The 20,160-nt window shown below is 46.2% G+C and overlaps 9 protein-coding genes across 9 annotated transcripts; 5 read left to right on the top strand and 4 right to left on the bottom strand.

Moving 5' to 3' along the window:
• Positions 1 to 740: 740 nt before the first annotated feature.
• I302_107413 (calcium-binding protein NCS-1) lies at positions 741 to 2,192 on the top strand (the record flags this gene model as incomplete). The annotated part of the gene is made up of 10 exons (XM_019193455.2): positions 741 to 804; positions 877 to 887; positions 956 to 970; positions 1,033 to 1,081; positions 1,168 to 1,238; positions 1,296 to 1,334; positions 1,403 to 1,460; positions 1,534 to 1,667; positions 1,798 to 1,899; positions 2,163 to 2,192. 10 exons carry the CDS (start codon positions 741 to 743, stop codon positions 2,190 to 2,192), a joined length of 573 nt encoding a protein of 190 aa, XP_019044932.2.
• A 283-nt stretch (positions 2,193 to 2,475) lies between these two features.
• Positions 2,476 to 3,939, bottom strand: I302_107414 (uncharacterized protein; the record flags this gene model as incomplete). The annotated part of the gene is made up of 6 exons (XM_019193454.1): positions 2,476 to 2,566; positions 2,633 to 2,809; positions 2,882 to 3,328; positions 3,384 to 3,438; positions 3,496 to 3,767; positions 3,830 to 3,939. The coding sequence occupies 6 exons, from the start codon at positions 3,937 to 3,939 to the stop codon at positions 2,476 to 2,478; spliced, it is 1,152 nt and encodes a 383-aa protein (XP_019044931.1).
• A 445-nt stretch (positions 3,940 to 4,384) lies between these two features.
• Positions 4,385 to 5,668, bottom strand: I302_107415 (uncharacterized protein; the record flags this gene model as incomplete). Its single annotated transcript, XM_019193453.1, has 6 exons — positions 4,385 to 4,484; positions 4,558 to 4,662; positions 4,718 to 5,077; positions 5,151 to 5,205; positions 5,275 to 5,510; positions 5,583 to 5,668. 6 exons carry the CDS (start codon positions 5,666 to 5,668, stop codon positions 4,385 to 4,387), a joined length of 942 nt encoding a protein of 313 aa, XP_019044930.1.
• A 471-nt stretch (positions 5,669 to 6,139) lies between these two features.
• I302_107416 (uncharacterized protein) lies at positions 6,140 to 7,375 on the bottom strand (the record flags this gene model as incomplete). Its single annotated transcript, XM_019193452.1, has 1 exon — positions 6,140 to 7,375. One exon carries the CDS (start codon positions 7,373 to 7,375, stop codon positions 6,140 to 6,142), a length of 1,236 nt encoding a protein of 411 aa, XP_019044929.1.
• Positions 7,376 to 8,682: 1,307 nt separating this feature from the next.
• On the bottom strand, positions 8,683 to 10,048 carry I302_107417 (uncharacterized protein; the record flags this gene model as incomplete). Its single annotated transcript, XM_019193451.1, has 2 exons — positions 8,683 to 9,955; positions 10,038 to 10,048. The coding sequence occupies 2 exons, from the start codon at positions 10,046 to 10,048 to the stop codon at positions 8,683 to 8,685; spliced, it is 1,284 nt and encodes a 427-aa protein (XP_019044928.1).
• Positions 10,049 to 10,957: 909 nt separating this feature from the next.
• Positions 10,958 to 11,859, top strand: I302_107418 (uncharacterized protein; the record flags this gene model as incomplete). The annotated part of the gene is made up of 3 exons (XM_019193449.1): positions 10,958 to 11,125; positions 11,238 to 11,583; positions 11,642 to 11,859. 3 exons carry the CDS (start codon positions 10,958 to 10,960, stop codon positions 11,857 to 11,859), a joined length of 732 nt encoding a protein of 243 aa, XP_019044926.1.
• A 334-nt stretch (positions 11,860 to 12,193) lies between these two features.
• Positions 12,194 to 12,772, top strand: I302_107419 (uncharacterized protein; the record flags this gene model as incomplete). The annotated part of the gene is made up of 4 exons (XM_019193448.1): positions 12,194 to 12,262; positions 12,330 to 12,483; positions 12,564 to 12,640; positions 12,689 to 12,772. 4 exons carry the CDS (start codon positions 12,194 to 12,196, stop codon positions 12,770 to 12,772), a joined length of 384 nt encoding a protein of 127 aa, XP_019044925.1.
• A 4,771-nt stretch (positions 12,773 to 17,543) lies between these two features.
• I302_107420 (uncharacterized protein) lies at positions 17,544 to 17,849 on the top strand (the record flags this gene model as incomplete). The annotated part of the gene is made up of 1 exon (XM_019193447.1): positions 17,544 to 17,849. The coding sequence occupies one exon, from the start codon at positions 17,544 to 17,546 to the stop codon at positions 17,847 to 17,849; it is 306 nt and encodes a 101-aa protein (XP_019044924.1).
• A 1,699-nt stretch (positions 17,850 to 19,548) lies between these two features.
• Positions 19,549 to 20,079, top strand: I302_107421 (uncharacterized protein; the record flags this gene model as incomplete). Its single annotated transcript, XM_065870457.1, has 1 exon — positions 19,549 to 20,079. One exon carries the CDS (start codon positions 19,549 to 19,551, stop codon positions 20,077 to 20,079), a length of 531 nt encoding a protein of 176 aa, XP_065726529.1.
• Between the last annotated feature and the right edge of the window lie 81 nt (positions 20,080 to 20,160).

Here is a 20,160-nt window from a genome sequence, read left to right on the forward strand (position 1 = left end):
TTTGTTATATACCGTAACTCTACATCCAACGTTTGATACCGTCCTTTCGCCAAGGAGTTGCCACTGCACTGCGTCTGACCCAAAAAGGAAAATCAATGCCAAGACTTTGAGGTGAAAATGCCACATACTCATAGCTACAGAACAGAACACGCGTGAATGGTTGAATGACGACAACAGTACTGCAGGTACTCACTCACTTGCACAGCCCTCATACATGCTACTGTACTCGATCGTTGTTCGGGCATACATTCCATACATATAGACACCGTGTTGATAAGTTGATAAGAAGAAGAGTGCCTCCCACATCGACCCACATCCGAATTAAATATATTCAAGCATACTACTATTACCAACCCTTGTCTTAGTACCACGCGCACAGACGTCCAACTCAACCGCAACTCCACTTTTACCGGTTACATATCAATTTACTTTACTTCTCGCACAACATCTCCGAATACCTCTGAAAGATATCAGATACCTGAAGAAACAGGGGCGTAAAGCTGAGTGAGTGAAATCATCGGTCAAAGATAGCAGGGAGGACTACCTGCCCCTGGTGCGGGTGTCACATCCCTGGGATATAACAGCTTCGATGACCTGTTATAACATGACTGAAAGAATACTGTTGCCATCCTCCCCAGATATCACGTCTCATAGCCTACGCTATCAACAGACAACCTCCATCTCACCCGACTTCAGATCCTGCTTCGTTCGATCAATCCTCTACTCTCCAATCACTCACAATGGGTAAATCACAATCCAAATTATCGGCAGATGATCTCGCTGATCTCCAGAAGAATACATATTGTAAGTTACCTCCGCTGCAAATCCTTGTATCTTGGTATGTCAATGCTGATGACTTGCGTATCATTTATATAGTCGATAAGAAGGTGAGGATTGGCTGATCACAAGGAGAGGAAGGAGGGAAAGCTGATGATCTCTGGTTTGTTGAACATAGGAACTTCAACAATGGGTGAGCTGAGATTGTCGACCACGCAGTTACCGGAATCTCAGCTGATAGTATAAACGTAACAGTACAAAGGATTCTTGAAGGATTGTCCAAGTGGTCAGCTCAACAAGGAAGGTGAGCTGTCGTCGGCTTTACTGCAGGGAACGACGAGATGGACTCCGTGATGGCTCATATTAACTCAATCTATTGACACCCCATAGAATTCAAGAAGATCTACAAACAGTTCTTCCCGTTCGGTGATCCATCTCAATTCGCAGATTACGTCTTTAATGTATGTCCAACCCGTCTAGTACCAACTTATAAGGAGCTTATTGACGAAGATGATTAGGTGTTTGATGAAGATAAATCCGGGACAATTGAATTCAAGGTGAGCACGATGTTTTTGCAGTTAATAGCTCCTCGTTTCGAAGCTAAGACGTATATATCGTGATGTAGGAGTTCATCTGTGCTCTCTCAGTAACATCCAGAGGACGACTCGATGAGAAGCTCAAGTGTGAGTGGTCTACACCATTTATCCCCTCCAGCCATAAAGTGAGCTGAGCTGACTTATGGTCTGCTGCGTACAGGGGCATTCCAGTTGTACGATATCAACCAGGATGGATATATCACCTACGACGAGATGTTACAGATTGTTAGATCGATCTACAAGATGACAGGTCAGATGGTGCAACTTCCAGAGGACGAGGATACACCTGAGAAGGTATGTATACTGTACCCCTCCCTCTTCATCTGATCATAACCCACCTTGTTTACCATCCCCGTCCCCCTCCTTCTTATCAACGACTTCGATTACATACTGATACTGACATCACCTTGGAATTTCCTCCTAGCGTGTCGACAAGATCTTTAGAAACATGGATCTGAACAAGGATGCCAAATTGACATTTGACGAGTTCAAGGAGGGATCAAAGCAAGATCCGACCATTGTACAGGTGAGTCATATCAAGAGCTGGCACGGGATGAGATGTAGAGATGGAGCAGGAGCAGGAGCAGGAGGCGCATGGTGTAGTGTGCGATGGAAATGACGTTGGGACTAGAGGGATAATATAGCGGAAAGAGGTGGCGGAGATTGAGGATGAAGCGACAAGCGCAAGATACGGAGGACAGCATACCCTCCATGTAATGCGAGGTGTTTGATCCCACGGAGAGCGATCAAAGTCAACGCTCGATGCTGATGCCTTGTTATCATCCACAGGCACTATCTCTCTACGATGGTCTCGTGTAAACAAGGTTGGACTCATGGTCTCGTTGATACAAGCAGAACGAGGGATATAGAATGATGTAGGCCGTTTCTGTACCATTTACTATTTTTTACAATGATCTGTTGGATGCAAAATTATACATGCGATTTATCTGTTTACGAATCATTCAAGCAAGAACACCAAGAAAGTTATACGATCAGCACGATGTCGAAAGTCCATTGAAACAAAACCAACAGCACTGAACAAAGACAAATGACAAACGACAAGACACAAAGCAAGGGAGCAGTCATGCGCAACCAAACCGGTTTATGCGAATACAGAAGTGAATCTGAGAAGAGGAGCATTGTTCGGACCTTGATTTGAGAGATTTACAGCGATATAATGATCCCTTGGAGGTCTACGAGAGAGTCCAATTTCATTAGCGCATGAATATCTGGTGGAGGATCACTCTTCAGGCACTGACCTATCCGCAAAGACTTGATCGAAATCGATCTCCATTGAGGCTCGATTCCTCTTCACCATGTTATTTATATATCTCTGGGCATCGTTCACTGTTCGGTTCAGCTTCGAGCTCGAGTTTGATTCTAACAAGAGAGCGGCGAGACGCTCCTTGAGGCTAGGGCTTGGTTGTCGCTTTAACCTGTTTCATAAAAAATTACATGTAAATTATTCACCCGAGACCACGATGAATTTGCACCGGACGATAACTCACAAACAACATAAACTCAATAACACATCCTGGACAGTTAAGGGATTCTTACTTTCCAAATAAGTGAATTGCGAGTATCTCTCGCCGTTCACCTGGAAAGAGATGGATAACCACAACGTCATGGTAGGTGGGTATGTAGCCATGGCATTTTCGATATTGGGATGATTCCATAATGACCTGAAGTCCTCGTGTATCATTCCGGAGTAATCAAATTGTGTACCGTAGTTGTCATTGAATCCGTCAAAGGGGTGAATCAAGCTGTTGATACCTTGAGCTGAAGCTTGCATTTGTGGATGTAGGAGTGTTCCGGTCGATCCATCGAAATTTGGTGTGTTAGGATAAGTTGATGGAGTGGGATGGAGCTGGAACTCGAAGTTGCAGAATTGTTTGAAAGTGACGTTTCCAAGAGACGAAATGTGATTGTGTAACGTTCTTGAGCCGGTATAGCTTCTGGATTTACTGGTCAGCATACTGTAAGTAATTACGGTTCTTTCATCACACTTACTCGTATTGCAAGATGGGTCGTTTTGTGATCAGCAATTTCCACTCGTTTGGCAATACTGAGCGATCCTACAATCAGCTCAAACCCCTGTAATACACGTCGATTGTAAACTCACCTCTGGCACCATAGGGCACACATTCTCTATCCTGGCATCTTCTCGCATGCTTGATCAACCTATTCAACAAACCCACCCAACTTCGTCTGTTCACACCATGTTGTCTACGTCGGGAATTAGGCTGGGCATAGCAAATTGGAAGACTGTATCCGAGATTTATACAGATGGTTTTAAAGATATCTTGGTGGTTGTATGTCTTGTAGGTCGAGTAACAGACTTGAGAGAATGATACATGATCTTGAGGTTTATGAATGTGCTTGATAATTTTGATACTATTCATGTCTATCATCATTGTATCCTTCCAACTGGTATGGACATAGCAAGATGTACTTACACAATTTCGTTAGGGAGATCTTTCAGACCTGCTCTCGCCCCCCCAATTCCGATCTTTTTCTGCTCCGCTTCTCGAGGAGCTGTACTATCAGATATATTGATGATTGCCATTTTCAATAGGGAATGGAGATAGGAAGACGTATGTCCAAATACGAGCTGTATGTATAAGTACAAGATATGTGACAAGTATATTAAGCAGGTGTTGAGAAGACAGAAGAGAAATGAAGATGAAAGATTGCCACCGACGCATTCATATATGAGTGTATATATGTATATGCATATAATAGCGGTGCGATATTTAAGGTTGGATATGATGAAAGATGTACGTAGGCCTGATATGTTTACAGATTCTTGAAAACAAAGTTCAAGAATGACTTGATGTCCTAGTGCCGGTATTGATAGCGGTTCGGCGTCATTGTCGCATGATCCGTGACTACGGTGCAGCCAGTCATATCAGCATACTGTAGACTGTTTTAGATGCAAATTCCAAGTCAAGGAAACAAGCTCTCACTTACACGCACAGTGTGAGCCTGGCAGAGCAAGTATATTTGTATGATCAATAATCGATCCGTCTCAAGCTGATCTTCAGAGTAAACTCCTTCCCATCGGTAGACTTGATCAGGTCGACTTCCTCAATAGGTATGATCAATCTTGATCTATCACGTATAGCATAGAACATTATTAGTCCACTCGTCGTTACAATCATTGAGGGGTAATGCGTGCACTCACTTTTGAGGTTCATCGGCCAATCTCAAATGGTCATACCATGTCAATCTCGTTTGAAGGTTCTTCGGGTACCCCTCCCTGATCTTACGAGGCAAGTTGTTCTTCAAGCTTGACGACTGACGTCAGCTCATCTACCTGAAAGAGTGTCTCCACGCGAACTGACCATCGATGTATACCAAGTATAACGTCAAAAACAGTCAGACCAGTTTCATTCTTCATCTCCACACTCGCACTGGAACCGTAGTTCGTCATGTACAACTGCAAATTGAGAGCGATGACGGGAGGATGACTTGCGAAAGCCCATCCCAGAAGCGGGTGGGATCCAAGGCTCCCCTTCGTCTTTCGGATTTCCGCACCCCAAAATGTAACTAGGTAAGAGGTATCTTCCAGCCCTTTGTAGATGGTGTTCAGTAACGTAAAGTTGATTGGCGTAGATAGGAAAGGAGTATCGAGCAGAGATTTGAGGTCGGTATTGACCAGGTTCTTGAGGTGGACGTGGAGCTTGCGTTTGGTGGTGAGGGGTCTACCGTGGGTGAGAGAGTGTCGTCAGAGCTCAAGTGCTCCAGGTCGGTCTACGTGATAGGCTGCGAACTTACGGGAATCCCTCCTTGGGATGTTTGAGCAAACGATCGATAGTGATCTTACCGTGACCTGACAGCACCTTATATCAGGGATTCCTCTCCGTGGACTATCTGTTCACGAGTAGCAGGGGAGACTCACCAGGCTTACCGAACTGCTTGCAATAGACCTCTTTACAAGTATCCGCATGCCCCAGCACCAGATGAAACAGCCCACCCCAACTGATCGACTTTTCATCTTTCTCTGAACGACCAAAACCTTGGTCGATACATAACAATCTGTAGATCCTGGGAGTATATGCTCTGCAGACTGTCGAGCAGGTCTTGAGGAACGACAGGTGATCATATGGGTGGTGCAGGTTGAAAATTATCTTCTCACTGTGGTGCCCGAACGTCAGCAATGCAAAAGATGAGCTGACGAGATGCGCTTTTTGAGGGAGATCAGGTCACATGATATCGTGGGGTAGATCTTCAGGTGTCTTGTATCTTGGTTCTGGGGCTGCATAGCCCTTCTCAAATCTGGTCTTTCGTGCCATTGTGGGATGATAGGGACTATAAGACGAGATGGAGAAAGAGAAGAAAGAAAGAATATAAAGTGATAGAACATGTCGAGTTATATCGGGATACAGTTATGATGTATGTCAACAAATTTCAATTCGAGAATACCTGTAAATATGGCTTGACTACCATCAGAAATGCGCCCTTGACAGGTCTCAGTGTGAGCGAGATCGATCATACTGTATGTATCAACGGTCAGCGTGGCGTAATAAATTTAGCATCAACTCAGGAGTGACGATATTTGATGTAGCATCTGATCTGGTCGCAATCTTAACCAGGTCGAGTACTTTGAACCCCTCTATTAATACGTAGTGAAAACTATATACACAATCCATATACATCATATCGTTCACCATACGAAGAAGTCGGGGAAATCATTTACAGTACATCTATTCTACGTTTCATTCCTTTCCTTTGTCTTATATCACTAAGGTATCATCAATTGTAATCTACTTATCTCCACACAAAATACAGTACTTCGCTTTTGAATGAAGCCCAAACCATGAAGCATTCTTGAAATCTTCCTCATCCGCTACTCTAAACCTAGGTCCAACTTTCTCCCTAGCAAATGCGAGGAGGTCCTTCAGATGAACTCGCTTGAACAGAGGGTTGTAACACACCTTGATTTTAGTCAGATCGAATGACTCGGTCGACGAAGACGGTTTGATGATAGCTGGTCTGAGTTGTTCGAAGATATAATGAAGGCATCGATTAAAATTTTCGAAGGTCATAGGTTCTACTGGCTTACTATTTCTTTGAGAAGAAATATAGGAGAAGTATCTGTCGAAGCAGATGCGAGTGGTATGGATGTAATCGGGGGTTTCTGAGGGTTCTTCGAGACGCGCTATACCATGCCAAGTGATATCTTTGACTGACTTTCTCCATCCAGGAATGATCGAGTCGATCGCGCCCCTCATGTTGTCCCAGCTCGCTTCGCTGCGCATCTCCGAAGGACGGGGGTTGACTTGTAGAGATATCGACAACCACGGAGCACTCGCATGTGTAGTGACACAAACTCTGGTGGGAAGCATAAAGCTAGGGCTTGTATTGGTCGATACGAGCTTTCCTGTAAGAGCTGCGTCGAAAAGACCATCTCCGACTGTGATTTCTTTGACATGGGCGAAGATCAAGGAAGGGAGGAGTGAGTTCTCTTGAGCGAACGCCGGAACTTGGTCGGGAAGGAGGAAATTCTTCATGTTCTCGTAAGCTTCGGGCTCGCGAAGCGCGATATTCATGGTATGGTAAAGGAGATCGAGCTTTCTGACAAAACTTTCGAAAGGAGATGAGAACTTGATAATGACGTTGTCTCGAATCGCTCTGATATAATCTGCCATGGTGGCGTTGGGGTCTTGAGAACCGTTCCTCTTCCATTCTTCGAATCCCCTGTTGACTTCACTGGGCTCCAAATTCCAGTTGATTCCCCTGAAGATCGAATTGACGTATCTGTTTGGGCATGGGCGTGAAGACAGACCTCTTAAGATCGAAAAAACGTCTCTCCTTGTGTATTGGCGTATTGATAGATCTCGATAGAGTTGCTTCCCGTAGATTTTGTACAACTTCTTCGAACAACCCATCAGGGCAAAGATTGCTTCCCGTTCTTCCTCGCCTGGTTGAAAGTCGAAGAACATGCTGTGGATCTCTTCAGGAAGTTCGAGGAACTTGGACGGTGGGAGAGGTTCGGTCATGATGGTGGTTGACATGGTAGAAAGGTAGAAAGGAAGGTTGGGATTGCTAGCATTAGTGAAAGTGTCAGTCTGCGTTCTATCAAAGTGACTTTCCTCCTTCAACACAGCTTGTCATCTTGATGGAAGAGAGGGGTCACTCACTTTGAGAAAAATGGGCTCAACAATGGTAAAGGCTATAGAGAAAAGAGGACTGCTTGTTTCTCGCAACTTCGGATTGAAGGTTAAAGAAATATAGTAGGTTGAAGATAAATCCAAAGAGAAGAGAAGGAAAGAAAAGAGAAAAGAGAAAAGGAAATGCAATCCTACGCAATCACTTGTCATGCGGTTCCTCGTGATCTTTCCCCACTTTTGTATATCCTTTGGATCGTTCAGGGCAGTAGGTCATCAATCAATCGATTTACACTCGAATGATAGTACGATCATTGGAATCCCCACTCTAGCTACCCTCGGCTATGCACTGTGTGTCATCGTGTGCTGCCTGACACTCCGAAGTTTGCATTTATTGTACGTTATAATGAAATCTACAGCGAAGTCTATAGTGGTACTGTACCTACCTTGACGTTGGCATTGTAGTTTATGAGCACTATTCCAGATTCTACAAAAATGTCAGCCGAGTAATGCTAGCACTATGTACTTGTGGGGGTAAATGTTACTCCCTGCTGTTAGGGTATGTGGCGATTGTCGAACCTCGTTTCATCTCATGTACATCAGTGACGGTATTTTGAAAGAATGCGTCCATTAGAGTGGATCAAGAAGGAGTAGGAAAAGGAATGTCAGCTGTCTGTCTCGATTATCATCATGCCTTCCCCACTTTCCGCATCCTTTGATCTGTTCAGAGCCGAAACAGATCAACCTCTCAAGCCTCATCCATTCCTCTTCAGCTTGTAGCACTCCCAAATGCAGTCATGAAAGAAGATAGCGCATACCACATCAATAACTTCCTACTTCGGGGATTCTATTGTTCTCATTCACTTTGCTTCCTCACTCAGACATTCTTCAAGGATATGAAGACATCTATTATACAGGCAAATCTGATTATTCGTAGTCAACGTTACTGCTTACGGCGATATAAGAAATGATCATACATATGTACATGAGAATAATAGTATAGTAATAGATAATTACCACCTGGGTAACTTCAGTTTCCTTCACACAAATCAACAAGCGCCTACGAGCCCCCCCCCATTTCCCCCTGAGCAGAGCAACGACGCCGATTAGCACATGATCTGACGCGCAATGAGTGACTAAATATCGACACCAACTCATTATACAGTATCGTATTGATCCGGTGTTGCGGCATTCTATACTTAGTTTTGATGGCAGAGATCACAAGATTCCAGAACTCCACCGTTACCGTTGAACCATTCTTCCAAGTCACCGTCCTCGTCTTCACCATTACCGTTAAACCATTCAGCTTTTATGAAATCCTGCTCTTCAGCTAATCTCTCATCCCCTCCGATCCTTCCTTTAGCATACTCCAGGAATTCTTGAAGTTGGAAGAAACGGAGGATATGGCTGTGTCGGATCTTGATCCTATACAGTTCGAAAGGTTCACTATCGGAAGAGGGTTTGATGATTGCCGCTTTGAGCTGGTCGAAGATGATGTTAAGGACGTCGGCACGCTCCCGCAACGACAAGTCACCTCTGCTGCGTTCGTCATACCGGGAATGACTCCCACAGCAGAAGTAGATGGAAGAAGTGTTTTGAGTGTCAGGCATGCTCTTGATGTCTTCCAGGCACTTGACGTTATGCCACGTAACCTCTTTGACTGACTCTTTCCATCCCGGTAGTATCAAGTCAACAGCAGAATTAATATCTTTCCAACCTTCAATTGATTTCCGAATTCTTCGACGAGAATCAGTCGGTCGAACAACGGGGTATGATCCGCCCAAGATGTGGACGCAAAGGCGGACGGGGAGAATAAAGCGGCATCGGACCTGAGAATCCCAATAGCCGGCTAGCACGTTCCACATAACATGGTCGTTGATGATAACGGACGAGAATTTAATGGGAGTTCGGCGATATACGGGAGTGAACAAAAGACTGGTGGTAGGATTATCGTGACGAATGATGTCTTCGAAGGATTCGAGGTCTTGAATGCTGGCGATATATAGTTCGCATGCATATTGAAGCGAGTCGAACTTTCTCACATGAGCTTCGAGTTTGGATTTAGGATTGACGATGACGTTCTCTCGGATGAGTTCAATGTAACCTGAAATATCGTTGAGGGGTACGTCGCAGAACCTCTTCAAACCCCAGAAGACTCTTCTATCTTCGTTTTTCTCTGCTTCCCAATCAATCCCTTCGAACATCCCACGGAGACCCCTTTCTGGATTCCGGTATCTGAGATGCAAGCGGCGGTACAAGAATTTGATGTATATCTTGTAGGTCTTCCTCGAGCAAACAATCAGGTTGAAGAGGTCCGGTAACTTGTCTTCGTACCAATCGTATTCGCAGGGTAAATGTCGGTAGATGTTCATGTGAATCTCTTCAGAAAGGTCGAGAAATCTGGAAGTAGGGGTTGGATGATCGGGACCAGTGGGTCCAGTGGAGCTGGAGGGAGGAAGGAAAGATTTGATTCTGAATGAGAGGCAAAGTCAGCGCGCATTCCCTGATGGATCTTCCTTCATGCAGCCTCTTCTGAGATAGGTGCTCTGCTTACCTTCGTAGCATTGTGCGAGACGCTCTACCAGCTCCCTATCTTCAATAGAATAAGGATATCGATATGAGAAAAGGGATAAAGAGGAAAGAAGAAAAGAGAAAGAACGGGAGGATAAATGACTACCTTACTATTCTCATTTTTACTTCGTCGAGACATTTTTCCCCCACTTGGAAAATTCATATTTAGAGAGAGGTCCTTTCGATTTCCTATGTCGTCACCCTTTCTCCCCCACTTTCCACCCTCTGATTGATCGTCGTCAGGATAGATCAAGAGGGCCAGGCCGAGTCTGATCCAGTCCCCTCAACGTCATCCTCGAATGCACAGACCGATACTCCTCTCCCAATATGGTAACGTCCGTTCATCTCGCATTGGATTTCTGATCACGACTTCCCATTCTCTGTATGACATGCCTGCCTTACACTTCGTCGGCTGATGATCAAACCGTAGCCTTGACAATGGCTGCTAAAACCCAGTCTTGCTGGAAGGGTATGAGCAAGAACGGCCTCAACAACATGGACGGGGATGTGAGCATATATTTACCCAGATAACTTCACTTTCGTATGCTGACCTTCGACGATTCTTTCAGGGATACAGTGCAGTCGGACCCGAGATCCCTAGGGAGTTCACCTTCTTCGACAATCATTACCAAATCAAATCTCACTACGACGCGGCCGAAGTCACACTCAGAGGCAAAGGGTTTCAATGAATCCCAAGTTTAACCGATACATTGACAATCATGATGTTACTCCGACGAGGAACTCCGGAATGGCAGGCCTTCTAGGACAAGTTCTGGACCGTTGTGATACATGCTCACGAGTAAGTCTTATATCCTTTCTTTTAGTATAGTGGACACCGACTGATGACATGTGGTGAGATCCTCCAGCTACCCTCTAGTCGTGAATCCGCTCACCCCCGCCCAAATGGCCCAGCTGACAGCAGAAGGACGAATACCAGAAGTACCTGTCAAGTGGAATATAGCCTTTTGCTTCCCCGAAAATGTCGAGCAACTAGAGCTGCCTCTTGTCATGCCTAGGCATATGGATACCTTCGATTCCGTTCCTTATGCTAGACAGGTTGAACCGTTTAGAGTACCCCGTGAACAACAGATCACCAGGGAATAAGACGCGAACCTCGCCTTGGGTACTAGGAAGGTGAGCATCAAGTTCACACATCTGTCACTTCGCTAATGGGATTATCTAGGTTTATGCTCTTGACGGAGCCCACCATGTCAAGCAAACGAAAGTTGTGCACTTCGACAAACGCCATCTGCCAGGTCAACTGGGTAACGGTTCTCTCAAAGAAGTCATTGGAGTTGAATTCTGCGAAAAAAACTCGAAAGCGAATGGTTCGTGTTACGCCTCGAAATGCGATCAAACCGGGTATAATCTCATCATGCAGAAGCTCATGATGATCGGCGGTGACTATTGCGGTGAGGACACCTGCAATTTCGCCGACGTAATCAAGGGTAAAGGCTTGGCAAAACTGGCTTACGCTGCGATTGACACCTGGAAACCTTTCATTGGTCTGGTCAACATCAGTAAGATTGGTAAGGAATGGCATTCTGTTGATCTAGATGGTGCTATGTATAAGATTCTCGTCGACAGGGTGGAAGAGAAAACTGGGGTGGTATCAGCAAATCAATAACTTGCCCAATGACTATCGAACGATTCCCTTCACCGACCTTACGACTGGTCAACTCGGTATTTTCCCTCCCCTCGCACCGCTCCCTGCTCCCGGTGTGGGTGGTGGTCCTCCCAGCGGTCCTCCTCCCGGTGGTTCAGGTCCAAGTGGCGGTGGTAATGGTGGTGGTGATGTCTGGTAGTGTTATCAAACCACGGCCATGTAAATTTTTACTCTCATTTCATGTCAACGCTATTATCACACGATAAGAAGCATAAACCAACAAACTTCCTTCGATCAGATATCGACTTCATAGCAATACGTGAGTATATACTTTCAGCTCGACTTAACCCTTTATCTTCCATTACACCACTCTCAATTTCACTCCAATCCACTTTCCTTTCCTTCGCTTGTCACCTTCCCTCCTTCCCCTTTTTCCTTCCTTCTCCCTCAGCCTAATTTCCCATATGTATCCTGCTTCCCATCATGTTACTGTCTTTGCAAACGCTGACCTGCTATGGTAACTCAGGTACACAATGGCGGCTTCGCCTCGTTCCCGAGTTATGAGTACAGGGAAGAACGGTCTCCACATCACGGATCAAGATGTCAGTAAACGCATCGTTGAATGAATCTATGTCTGATCTGAGCTAATAACTCTTGATGGTCATGTAGGGTTACGCAACGGTCGGACCAGTACTCCCGCCCCGATGGATCCTATTCGACGCACATAACCACATCAAGGTTCATTACGATATTGCTGCTACTACCCTTCATGGTAAAGGTTGGCAATTCATCGCCAATTTCACGGATACGATAACCAGGTTGAGTCTGTTATCGGGACAAGATTAGCAAGATGCTTGGGATACGCTGTGGACAACCATCTGTCACGCCTGAGGGTACGTCTAGTCACCTCCTACGTCAAGTCTATAATAGCTGATTCCCATTCCGAAGAAGATGCCGATATGGCGTTGGCTCTTCGAAAGGTGAGTTGTCTTGCAGCAACAAATTGGATGATGCTGACTGCCTCTTAGGTCTTCCCTGTCGATGGAGTACACCTACCGAAACCGACAGGGCCCAGAAGCATATCAAACCCGAACACCTTCCGGATGGTATGACGAATGGAATCCTCGGTGACGTGATTAGCTGCACTCTGATGGAACGACGGAATAAAAATACCGGCAACTGCTTCGCCCATAAGTGTCAACCAACCGGTTACATCTTGATCATGCAGAAGGCAATCCTGTCTCGTCAAGATACGGTTGGAGAATCAAACAAGATCTTCTTCGCAGACGTTATCACAGGTAAAAACCTGAATGATCTCATCTACGCCGACATGCATTACTGGAACCCCTACATCGCATTGGTCAACATATGCAAAATAGGGAAACAACACCATGCAACCGAAGTCGATGGTGAGATGTACTCGATCCTCACCCAGTACATCATTAAACGAATCATCAAGTTCACAACCCCCAGCAGTTTGCCGGATAGTTACTCGTCAGATCCCTTCACAGACCTGACAACAGGTCAAGTGGGCCTCTTTCCTCCGATGCCCGCTGCTGGATGTCTCCCTGGTGGCGGTGGAGGAGAAGGCGGTGGTGGCGATGGTAGCCGTGGTGGTGATGTCTGTTTGTGTCATAACACCATCGTAATGTGAATTTTAACTCTCGTTACACGTCAACGCTATTTTGCTGATAGAACCTCAGTGTAGATCCCCTTTTCCTTATAGGTGTGGAGTTTTTTTATCACGTTTGATCCCCGCCTTCCTCCTGAGAAAGTCTGCCAAATGATGGTGATGTAGGAGCCGGCATGCAATGTCAATTCCAGGCGTATCGTACCACTGATCGTAGTTTAAGGTCAAGGCGTCTTCAACTCCATGTCATCGGATTGCGGGGGGGTCGGCACGTGATCAGCCCAGCACGAGCTCGGCTCGTGTGCTGGGATTGGGCAGCGGAAGTAGTATAGGACTTTGTACGATAGGCGCAGTCGAAGGTACGATTTGCCAGAAGTATCGTGTTCACACAGGTCCTCTCATATGCTTGATCATACAAGCAGCGATTGGTTTGTCCGTTTGGTGCTCCGAAGAGCCGAGGTGGTCGGGGAGTACTTGAATGACTGCCGGGTGGTCCGTACCGAGTATCCGGTGGGTGAACGACATGGCTGACAGAGGTGTGGTGGGGCAAGTATAGGTGGTGTGTGGATCGAAGCCAAAATTATCGCTCAATAAGAACGATAGAAAATGAACAATTTACTTTGATCGATAGGTGCTGATTATGTCCATTGCTTAGCATCCGTTGGGGGAGGTGGGAACATGAGAAGGGAGATGTCAAAGACGAAGGAAAGGAGGCGGATTTCCTGTTCTAGCATCTCTGAGGCATGCAGGGAAGTTAATGTTGCTCTTGTGCTTGTAAATCCTGCTGCAAGCATTGAAGAGTCCCTTCTAGCTTGTTTGACCGAATTGAAGAAATACTCGATCGTTGCCGGGTGTCTAAGCAGTTGAGGATAACGTGAGTCACCAGCAATGAGTGTAAGTTGAGCCTACCCACTGTGAGAGACAATTGAAGATCGCGTCGAACTCTGAAACAGCTTCGGCAGCGACAGCTGTGTTTTTCGAAAGAGCTTGGGAATACCATGCGATATAGTTTGAAGGACAATCACCTCCCATCAGCTTCAAACGTGCGCATCTCGTCCTATATAAGTAAGAGTCTGGTGATATGTTAGTCTTCCTCTTCGTCGAATTCGTCGCTGAGCTTGTGAGGCTTGTTTCCCGTCTAGATGCACGCACTTCTTCATAGCCATTTGATCTTTCATCACCTTGAGCGTAATCATCCTTCGTACTTTGAAAGGGTCTTGTAGGTAATCAAAACCGCGGTCGAAGAGTATCCCAGTTGAACCCAAAGTACTCCAAGCAGTACAATCGCAAGAAACGAGTATATCCCTGTGTCGAGGGGGCCTTCAGGCATAATATCTCGGATTCGGAGTTGAGGAAAAAATGTTCGGTCTAGTAGCCCTTTGGAGGTGATCCGATTTTCGAGTCTCGTGATCGTCGGAGTAGCGTGATCATCGGGGTAGTGCAAAATATCTCGAGCGTGCACCTAGCAACTGTGTGATCAGCGCGATAGAGTGCCAAAGAGGCGGTCGAGAACCTACAGCTCTGAGCAAATGACCGAGGTGGGGCCGATGGAGAAGGAGAGGACAGGGGCGGAGCGAGGGGGAAAGGAGAGCAAGGACGGGAGGAATGGAAGAGAAGGGGAGGGGTAAGGGGATGAAAGGGTGACACAGACAGGACAAGAGTGAAGGGAGGGGAGAAGGAGATACGAGAGAGAGGGAGTGAGTAGAACGAACGGCAGAGGGACGTAAGATCGAATCAATTGACCAAACGGGAAATCAGTCGCTCGATTCTTCGAGGTAAGTTGATCCGAGGATCGCGTGGCAGATGACCGAGGTGGATGAACGGAAATTACGTACTTGTTCTTGCGTCATCCAGGCTGTCAGGGCACTGCATTGTTATGTTCTTTAATCAACACTGAAGTGTCTCTGCGAGTTTTGTTGACTGATTTGAACAATAGATTATCATCATCGGACACCTGAGGGGACAACGATGGCTATCAATAACAAGCGCCTCAGCAGCGACTCTCGAAAACCTGAACAAGGCGCCACACTTGTGTGTTCCGCAAAGTGGTTTTCACCCAAGCACGTTTGATCTCGCTGCAAGTCCCAGAACAGATAAAATACGTCTGCCGCAGGCAGACAGGTAAGGCAGCAGAGTATGATGCACGCCAGTCCGAGGAGTCTCGAAGCTGGAACCGAGGATCCCGTAAGGGATCTGAGGGCCGGCGGAGAGGCTCTGAGGGCGGCGTGCTCGCCTTCCTCCAAACGGATTGGATTCACTTCGAGACCAAACGAGAGCGCACAAGGCAGTCGGTCCGGATCGGATAGTGGTTATGACCGTTGCTGCGTGCCTGTTCTGAGGTCCTGGACTCAGTGTGCTGCAGAGTTGAGCAGACGGCTGTCCGAAAATGACAGGATATGTTGAGACTCTGAAGGCATACACAACCTCTGATAAAAAGCCCAATTCCGCCAATTTACTTCAGATTTTCGCCAATCTTTCGCTCCAGGTTCGACCAGACACCTCCACAAGACGATACACAAGTGGCACTTAGGTCCCATCGGACACAAAAACCTCTAGGCGCCTCCCCCCAAGAAAAAGGAATTTCCAATCGTCCGAAGTGAGATTCGAACTCACGAGCCTCTCGGCATTGCCTTTCGAATCTCGAACATAGCAAAGCAACGGAATAACCACTATCCGATCCGGACCGACTGCCTTGTGCGCTCTCGTTTGGTCTCGAAGTGAATCCAATCCGTTTGGAGGAAGGCGAGCTACAGACAATTTTCCACCACAGATCAATTAGCCCGATTAGAGTTTGTGCGCGTCGGGCGCCACCGCCTAAAAATGCTTGGACCCTGAATATTCGGTTCCGCACGCGTCTACCGTTGTGCATGCATTCCAGTCAACTCATCGATGCATTTCAACTTCACTGATGCTTGCGTATTCTCGAATCATATGACTCTTACATGCAGCCTTCATCTCGACCATGGAAGAGGAGATACAGGGGTGGCAAGCCACCCCCCATCATCCATCATTGGGTTTGCATCTCGGGATTCCTAAGAAGGGGAGGAAAAGCTGGGCAAGACAACATGATCGATCTGATGATCAATCAAAGGAACCTTAGAAAGTGAACAGTGCGAAGGTGGGGAGATGATAGTCAAGCTTAGTACCGTGAACGAACGTTGACTGTGATTCCTATCTTTTTTCCTTTCCTTCTTTCTCAACTTTCCACAGTATAGATGATATCCCTAGAACAAGCGAGCCACGAAGGTACAAGCAACCGATCCAAATCTCTGTACCGGTGAGCTAATGAACCATTTGTCCGCAGCTTGCTAGGGGAGAAGGAAGGTGGAGAGAGGTTGACGTCGCTGATCCGCCTTGCATATGTCACCTAGATATCGATACTGTTGACTTGCTTTCATCGGAATGACACATTTGACTTCCTCATCCAGATTCCTCGACCTTCCTGAAGAGATCCATCGCAACATCTTCCACCATCTCTCAACCCGTTACGACTTGCTCGAAGAAAAACTACCCTTACTTCTCAAATTGATGAGATGCTCGAAGAAGGCTTACAAAATATATGGTAGATACCTGTATCGCCACTTGGCATTTACAGAGTATGACACGAAAAAGATGCTCTACGGGATTGCTGGGAGATGGCTAGGAAAGGAGATATAAAATTAGTCCATGGACTGGAGAGATATGTAAAGAACGACAGCTTCGACATGGAAACTTGTTTAAGAATGATGAGAGAAAACGTCATACTCGATCTACACTCAAAATTCGAAGCTCATGTAAGGAAATTTGATCTCCTCCAGCATGCTCGGCACCTCACATTCCCACACATCGGATTCCTCGCCTTCATTAGAAAAAATATCGTCTGTGAAGATAATCCTAATTCTGGTCCCGCAATCTCGCTTTTGCCCCATCAGACCTTCGCAAATGTTACAGACGTCACCATCGAATACACTGTCATGAGGCAAATCGATTGCGATGTAATCGATTGTCCGCCCACTTCCCCATTTGTGCGTCCTATTCGCCTGTGCGTTCACGTCCAACACAGGATCTGGGGACCATTGGGTCAGATCACGGGCGATCAAGCAAGCTGGGACAACCTCAGGAAGTGTGTTGACTTCCTCCTACCAGGATGGAGAGATTCAGTCAAGGAAGTCAGTTGGCACGATGTTCGTTATTTAGAAAATCCCCAAAGTATACCTCATCAACAGCAGATTTCCAGGATCTTTTTCTGCTCTACTGTCTCTCCGCGATCTACGATGGCGATATCAAAAGTGCCCTCTCGACTCACGCTAGATGAACACCACGATTGCCTTGATCTGCTGTTCAACAACCTTAAACCGGCTATCATCAAGCCTTCCGCCTCAGTTGAACCATTCAAAGTCAATCGAATCAAAATCGGTCAAAGCATTCCGATCCATTACATTCAACTGTTGGAGTTTATCGAATACGCTAGACACAGAGTGGGATCAGAAGAGAGATTGGCTGAAGAAGAGGATTTCCTCGAGGCCGGGTGGTTCGATGTTACACAACAACGGGACTGTATGTTGTGCGAGGAGTATTGATGGGTGGGCCAAGGCCGCATCAGATCTAATAGGTGAGGGTATATCATGATGTTGTCATGTAAGTAAGGATGCGAACCTCTGCTGATTATGCTGAGCTTGTCAGATACAGTGAACGAAGCAAGGCGGAGGTTGCAGGGTCAACGACGAGACGATGATATGTTGACTGGTACATTGTATATGAATCTATCTACCTGAAAAAGGAACATCATGTATATCTCTACAACCCAATCAACCTATCAAACAATCATCTTCCTGCGTTGTTCATCCCACACTCGATTTATTATTGACCCACCCCCTGCAACCTTCATTCCATCGATGTTGATGCTTCACAAGCCCGAACATAATATGTCTGACAGCAGAGGTCTTTCTACATCCCCAATTGCAAGGGATTCTCCCTCGTTCATGTTGTCTTGTATGTAGAATTCATGAGGTGATGCGAAGTGATCTCTGAGTAATGATTACGCCGTAAAGTCAAGCGGACGAGCGTCTTTGCCCATCTGCCACTGAACGGGACGACCTTCTCCACTTTACGGAACACATGAGGCACTAGTGTCAGTAGAACAAGTACGACAGACAGTCGACTCTGCCTTGCATGAAGAGCTTCTCTCTCTCTCATATCGTCATCTCAATCCACCAACCATAGATGACCGCTTCTATGTGTTGTATAGTCGGGAAGTAGTTTGAGATTGAACGGTCAAGACGAATTACCGGAGGCACTGTATACATTACTGTCACATGTCAGGATACGAACAAATGATATGCTCGAAATGACCAATGCCTATCACTATACTTGTAAGATTGACCACGTCAAAATCCTTGAATCGTCAATCGAATCCCGTAATTTTCGCTTTCGGCGGCTATTTCTTGTGCACCCAAACGGTATCAAAACAAACGCTGAAGATGCACTGAACCACTTTTGCGTAGCTGGTCTCCGGCGTCACGTTTCCTCCGCCCATTACCGGATCTCTCCCTCGTAAAGATAGGAAGATGAGCATACTTGCCCATCCAGTCATTGAGCGGGACTGAATATTTGAAAGTGGGCATGAGGGAGTTCCGAGAATTCCTTATCTTTCCATTTTTCATTCATTTGTGGCGCACCAAACCCAGGCACGGGGGTTGTCTCGCATGTGTCCGCTTGGTATGAGAGATAAGCTCATGTCCGAGAATTCGGGTAAATCCTGTACCAGTACCAACAGTCAGAGATAAGAGAAGGATGAACATTACGAGTTGCATATGAGATAGATGGCTTTTTCCCATAGTTCAGGAATGAGTTGGTATAAAGGGTAAAAGAGATGAAAGCGGGAGTGAGCTGCTTGTATAGATCGCCGAATGGGGCTAAAGGAGGGGGGAGGGATCGTCCCACACATGGTGAGACACACTGTTGCCATCAATTCATCAAATCAGATCTGGGGTCGTGTCTGTTCTGATGAACATGGTCTGTGCGAGGTGTATGATTGGTTGGAATGCTGTGCAGTTGAGAAGAGTACAATGATCTGGATGGAACCGAATAGCCGAGTGGGATGAGCCATTATCGTGTATACTGTATATATTATATATGTATATATACTACTGTTAATTAGTATGTCGAACACTTCTTCCTCTTCTCTTCTCCAACCTCATCATTCTTTCTATTCTCAAAAACAAATACTATCCTTTTCCTACTTGTTATTCTCCTCCTCGTCACCTATAACCACCCACAATGTGGTCCTCCACTCTACCCCTCCTCGCTCTCCTGGGCAGCACCCTCGCCCTACCCCAACCCAAGATCTCCTCAATCCGCAGACCAGGCTGGCGACCTAACAGACGTCAACTACCCACTGACTCGGTCGATACCTCCTCTTCGTCTCCTACCACCACCGCACCAAAAACCAACATCTGGCAGTTCTTGACCAACGACGAAGCAGCTGATGTGATCAGTTTCCTCCATTCAAAAGAAGACCTCAACCTCACAGCGGTGGACGATGCGGGTGATTGGGATAACACCATCATGGTTGTGGATCTTTTGCCTCCCAATAAAACAGATGCGTTGAATTTCTTAGATGGAGAGGGTGATAAACCTGAGAGATGGGCTTTGGCAAGTTTGCTTTTCGGTGCTACGGAAGAACCCTACGCTCAAGATTGGGTGGTTGGTCCTATTCCCATTACCAACGATTCGATGTACTACCCTTACACCTTTGGTACTCATGCTCCTGAAGCTAAGATCAGAGTATACGATATGGATGGGCACTAGTGAGTTTTACGTTGAAGCGGATTGAGCTGACGAGAAGTGGCCTCTTCACCGATACTGCCATGCAAATGAAGGATATCATTT

This window comes from Kwoniella bestiolae, chromosome 6 (assembly GCF_000512585.2).
Source record: "Kwoniella bestiolae CBS 10118 chromosome 6, complete sequence".
Taxonomy (NCBI): domain Eukaryota; kingdom Fungi; phylum Basidiomycota; class Tremellomycetes; order Tremellales; family Cryptococcaceae; genus Kwoniella; species Kwoniella bestiolae.